Source organism: Gopherus flavomarginatus, chromosome 5 (genome assembly GCF_025201925.1).
Source record: "Gopherus flavomarginatus isolate rGopFla2 chromosome 5, rGopFla2.mat.asm, whole genome shotgun sequence".
Taxonomy (NCBI): domain Eukaryota; kingdom Metazoa; phylum Chordata; order Testudines; family Testudinidae; genus Gopherus; species Gopherus flavomarginatus.
Window position 1 is genome coordinate 104,438,956 of NC_066621.1, and position 6,170 is coordinate 104,445,125.

Sequence of the window (6,170 nt, forward strand, 5' to 3'; positions counted from 1 at the left end):
GTGAAATTCATCCATTTGGCTCGATACAAGCATCTTGTGGACTGGTTGAGAGAACATCTCGTACTGCCAGAGAACATTCCTGTGCTAATGGAGGTGTTCATCCAAAAACCAAGCTGTTAGGTGAAGAGTGCATGGGTTGAGGTGTCTGAGTCTGCTGCTGTGCTGGGTCAGTAGCTTCAGGAACATCCAAAGTGGGGAGTGCTTCGACATGCAGAAAAGTGGAAGCCAAAATTGGTGAGGCCAGAAGGGGGTGATCAGGATGGTTATTGTCTTTCCCATCAGATCATGTGGATCAGTTGTGGTAGGAAGGGTAAAAGGGAAGGCATAATCTGTCCAATCTGACCAATCAAGGGCTAGAGTGTCCTCCTGTGAACAATATTGGGTGCATTTGGTATTGTTGTGGAATGAGAAAAGATCCCTCACCAGGGCTCCCATCAGCCAAAGATGTCTACGATTACAGTTATGCAACTCCCATTCTTGGTCAGTTGGAAGTTTCAGTTTCATGTTCTGCATGCCCGGTAAGTAGACTGCTGTCAAAAGAACATGGTGTGCAATGCACCACTCCCAAAGGTGTATAGATTCCATCACAGGACTCAGGATCTTGTTCTCTTTTTCTTGTTTATGTAGAAGACTGTGATGGTGGTGCCTGACATGAGAAGAATGTGTCAGTCCTGTATGGCTGGTAGGAACACCTGACAAGCTTTGCATACTGCCTTAAGTTCTAATACGTTTATGTGCATCCTGGCCTCTCATGTTGTCCAGGTGCCTTGTGTCATGTGATTACCCAGGTGGGTGCCCCAGCCTGTGAGGGATGCATTCATTATGATTGTCATGGTGGGTGAGAATGGGAGGAAGGATGGGAGGAAGACTTGTAGCAGATTCATCCACCATTGGATGAGAAAAGAAGAGAACTTCTGGTGGCATGCGGAACAGAGTATGTATGGGTTGATGTATGGGGGAGTAGACACTTTGTAGCTACAACTGAAGGCGGTGCAGGTGAGCAAAGGGTGTGACATATGTGCAGACTGCAATGCGTCCCAAAAGGAGGAGAGACAGAATTTGATAGAAACCGAAGACCTGGAAGATACCAAAGGGATTAACTCCCTCGTTGTCTGGAATCTTTCCTTTGTTAGATAAGCTCAGGTGGAAGACTGGAGATGCTGGTGGGCCTGCCATGCTATTTATCGCCTTGGGCAAGACCACAAGGTGACACCGGGCGCATTCACAGACTGCCGAAGAGTATTACTTTTCAAAAGCTCTGGGTACATGTGCATGACACTCAGCGGAATATAGTAGAGACCATCACTTGGAGAAGAACTCTTTGATTACACAACAAGCAGTTGCAGTATATTCCCCTCCATTTGCTAGTAACTTATCCAATCGCATATGATCGAACTCTGATAATCTCGGAACCACAAAGATACGTTATAAACACAGGGCCAAATTCTGCCTTCGGTTACACTTATGCAACTCCATGCTCAAAAGCATTATGCACAGGAATATCTCCTAGGAAAACAGCTTAGATTTTTAAAAAGAATGGTTTAAGATTAGAGGAGAAAGCTATGCAGAACTTCAAACTGGTGTTAAATAATTAAAGACTGTTGTCTGAACAGTTTTAGTGGTAGTTAGGGACCTGAAGATTCCACACTGGCAGTTTTCAACTTTTTGCTGCATTTGTTCAGCATTAGCACACTTACTTGCTTTACCTAAAAATATGCTATTCTAAGTTCAGAAATCAGAAACACTAAATGAATGAATAAAGTCTCTCAAGCAATCTTCTTAGTCTTTTGTTATTTTTTCACACTGTAATTTTAACCTTGTTGAACAAATGTGATTTTCAATGGGCAGTATCAGGAAACATATTTAATTTTTTATTTTCATGTTTAAATATAGTCTCTGTAAAAGTCCAGTAGCTGTTTGCTCTGTGGACTCTTAATCTGGGCACTTTTGCGTAACAATTAATAATATGAATCAAAAGATTTTAATCTAGAATGGCTCTTGTTTCAAATACCCAGACATTGGTTTTGCTTTTCAGGAGGGTAACAGATTTTATAATATAGTAGCAGAAATATTTAGAATCCCTTATTAGTCCCAAGTTAAAAAAAAAACAATAATTGAGAAATGCTGTTTATACTTAGTTGGTTATATGTGGACCATAAGATAGCTGAGAGAACATGTTAGGTAAAATTAAAAAGATTCACGAAATTAACTACGTAGAAACATGCAAATTAAATATCGTATTTCAGGATATATTTCTCTGCCACCCTTATCTGTAACTCTGTGAAGATAAATAATAGAAATAATTTTAAAATGTTACATCAACAATATCAACTTCAGTTCATCTTCTGCATTTTTCCTTTTCAGATAAATAATAGTATCAATTAAGTAGATAGACTTTTAAAAACAATAAGGGTAACAGAAAAAGTTAGAGTGTATTCATACCTTCATCATGATTCTGTATTTTACACACACACACTTATATATTATAAAGTGATATATAATTTAAGTGGAAATATGGAAGACAGGATAGGTCAGAGGATTGATATCATGGGATTTCAATCAAGTATAAACCAGGCCATTAGCTGGACATCAGACATAGGTCAGTAATGGTTGAAAGTTACTATGTGAAGATTCTTCAAATAATCATGAGTTGGAAGTTACAGGTCAGTTTCTTGTAGAAATGTCTCCACAGTACAAACATTGCCAGGCTTGGCATTAAGGTTGCCAGCTTTCTACTTGCATAAAACCAAACATCCTTCCCTGGCCCACCCCTTCTCCAAGGCCCAGCCCCCCACTCACTCCATCCCACCTCCCTCTGTTGCTTGCTCTTCCCACCCTCACTCATTTGCTCATTTTCACTGAGCTGGCTCAGGGGGTTGGGGTGCTGGCTCCGCGGTGGGGCCAGGGATGAGGGGTTTGGGGTGCAGGAGGGGGCTCCAGGCTAAGGGAGTGGAGCCAAGGGGTTTGGAGTATGGGAAGGGGCTCCAGGCAGAGGCATGGGGTGGGAGGGGGTACGGGCTCTGGGCTGGGGCCAAAAATGAGGGTTTCAGGGTGTGGGAAGGGGCTCTGGGCTGGGATAGGGGGTTGGGTGCGGGGGGGGGTGACGGCTCTGGCTGCAGGTGCGGGCTCTAGGGTGGGGCTGGGGATTTGGGTTCAGAGGAGGGCTGGGGCAGGGGTGCGGGCTCCAGCTGGGGGTGTGGGCTCTGGGGTGGGGCTGAGAATGAGGGACTTGCGGTACAGGAGGGTGCTCCGGGCTGGGACCGAGGGGTTCGGAGGGGGAAATCAGGGCTGGGGAAGGGGCACAGGAGGGGGGCAGAGTGCAGGTTCCAGGCCGCACTTACCTCAAGCAGCTTCCAGAGGCACCAGCCAAGGAGAGCTGTGGAACCGGCACTTGGGGCCGAGACAGTGTGTGGAGTCCCCTGGCTGCCCCCAAATGTAGGAGTTGGAGGTGGGGACATGGTGCTGCTTCTGGGAGCCACATGGAGCCATGGCAGGCACGGAGCCTGCCTTAGCCTCGCTGCGAAGCAAACTGGACATTTGACAGTCTTGTCAGAGGTGCTGACCAGAGCCGCCAGTGTCCCTTTTCGACCACCCATTCCAGTTGAAAACTGGACACCTGTCAACCCTATTTGGCATCCTTGTTGGTAATCTAACAAAAGGCCGGGGACTGAATGGGACTGGAAGCTGAACTATTTTATTACAATGGACAGATATAAATTTAAGCACATTGAAACACATTGTCAGAAGGGCTTGGGATGGTCCTGTGGTTAGAACACTACACTGACATCCGATCTACACCAGAAATTTTTACGAACATGATTAGGCCAGTTAGGAGTAGAAAAAAAAATCATATTACTAACCAAAAAACATAGCCGTGCCAACAGGAGTCCAAGTTTAGATGTAATTATATCAGCCAAAAGGCCCTTTTGCCAGTATAACTTATTCCTTTGGGGGAACTGACATAAAATATGACAAAATAACTCTGTCATAAACAGATAGTTAAGGGTTAATGTCTCTTTTACCTGTAAAGGGTTAACAAGCTCAGTGAACCTGGCTGACACCTGACCAGAGGACCAACAGGGAAACAAGATACTTTCAAATCTTGGTGGAGGGAAGTCTTTGTTTGTGCTTTTTGGGTTGTTCTTTGTTCTCTCTTGGGATTAAGAGGAGCCAGACATGCAACCAGATTTCTCCAATCTTTCTAAAACAGTCTCTCATGTTCTAAATAGTAAGTACTAGATAGAAGGCGAGTTAGTCTTTATATTTGTTTTCTTGATTTGCAAATGTGTATTTTGCTGGAAGGATATTTTACCTCTGTTTGCTGTAACTTATACTGAGGCTAGGGGGCACGGAGTCCCTCTGGTCTATGTAAAGCTGAGACTCGTAAACATTTTGCCATCTTGATTTTACAGAGATAATTTTTACTTTTTCTTTCTTTAATTAAAAGCTTTTCTTTTTAAGAACCTGATTGATTTTGTCCTTGTGTAAGACCCAAGGGGACTGGGTCTGAACTCACCAGGGAGTGGTGAGGGGAGAGAAAGGGGAGGAAAAGGTTAATTCCTCTCTGTTTTAGGATCCAAGGAGTTTGGATCAGTGTACCTCTCAGGGAAAGTCTGGGAGGGGGAAGGGGAAGGAAAAAGTTAATTCCTCTCTGTTTTAGGATCCAAGGCGTTGGCTCAGTGTATATCTCAAGGTTCCCCAGGGAAGGTTTTTGGGGGACAAAAAGTGTACCAAACACTATATTTTGGTTGGTGGCAGCGTTATCAGATCTAAACTAGGAATTAAGTTTAGAGGGGTACATGCAGGTCCCCACTTTCTGGACGCTAAATTTCAAAGTGGGAATCAGACCGTGACAAACTCTTTTGCCATTATAAACTGCATCTCCACAAACAGAGTTTGCCAATATAGCTCTACTAGCATATTTAATCAGAAAACTCTTTCTAGTGGAGAGAAGGCCTAAGATTTATGAGGTTCTCTGCTCTGCCATAAACTTCCTTTTGGGCAAGTCACTTTATCTCTCAGTGTCTCAGTTCTCCTTCTTTAAAGAGAGGATAAGTACTACACCTCTACCTTGATATAACGCTGTCCTCGAGAGCCAAAAAGCCTTACCGCGTTATAGGTGAAACCGCGTTATATTGAACTTGCTCTGATCCACTGGAGTGCGCAGCCCTCCCCCCCCCAGAGCACTGCTTTACCACGTTATATCCGAATTTGTGTTATATCAGGTTGCGTTATATCAAGGTAGAGGTGTACTATTTTTCTCCCATCCTTTGTCGCTCTGATCATGCACCACTGAAGTTTTGACTGCATACGCATATTTGTATTTTATCAACCACTGTCTGTACCTGGCATTCCAAAGTTTAAGGTTCACACCTGAATTCATCTGACAAAGTTCTGTTCTCTCTCATGACTTATTTCCCACTTTTTGGAGAGAGTTGAAAGAAATGGAACATTGAGAGAATTAAGCATTCAATCTGTGAGTGAAATACATATATTTTTTAAGTCTGTTTTCATATAGCCTTAGAATTGGAATGGAGAAAATGTATGAAAAACTGAACTAGAAGCAGGGGTGCTGTAACAATTTTTATAGAGGGGGTGCTGAAAGCCACTGAACCAAAACTGTAAACCCTGTATATAATGGAAACCACTGGGTGCTGCAGCACCCACCATCCCCTTGGTTCCAGCACCTATGACTAGAAGGCTTTGCTGATCTGTGAGTGATGAGAGGCTTTCTTCTGGAATGCACAGGATATAAATATCCCATTTCCTCTCCTCCCAGTGTACATGGTGGGTCAGTGGTCCTGCCATTTCCTCTTCCACCCTTGGCTCCACTTAGGAAAGTTTCCCTTTTCTCTCCCTTGTAATCCAAAGGAGAACTGACCAATTTTCTTCCAGCTGGACAGGCAAAGACCCACCACATTCACTTGTAGTGATAGAAAGGTGCATTTGCACAAAACGTAAAACTGAAAAAGGCAAGAGTTGGGCAATAACACTTGTTAGTGACGAGGTGGTACTTAATGCAAAGCAGACTGCAAAAATTAGCAATATTTAGCATTGAGGAACGTGCAGTTAGAGGGAACTTGAAGTATTCAGAATTATGAAAGGCATGCGTGAAAAATATTCTCCCTTCTATCTTGTCCCATAACCCTCCCAAAAAAGCTTACAAAATG

General features: G+C 43.6%; 1 protein-coding gene across 11 annotated transcripts in view; it reads right to left on the reverse strand.

The window, feature by feature from the left end:
- The window catches only part of CDIN1 (CDAN1 interacting nuclease 1), a 186,522-nt gene that overhangs the window by 113,589 nt on the left and 66,763 nt on the right, over positions 1–6,170 (reverse strand). Inside the window, exon 1 of one of the 11 annotated variants that reach the window (XM_050953982.1) lies at positions 3,861–3,921. The exons of the other annotated variants lie outside the window; for them this stretch is intronic. Coding sequence (XP_050809939.1) covers positions 3,861–3,870 — 10 coding nt within the window. The 5' untranslated portion in view covers positions 3,871–3,921. Of the gene's footprint in view, positions 1–3,860; positions 3,922–6,170 lie in introns of those variants that run through there. 11 annotated transcript variants of the gene reach the window in all.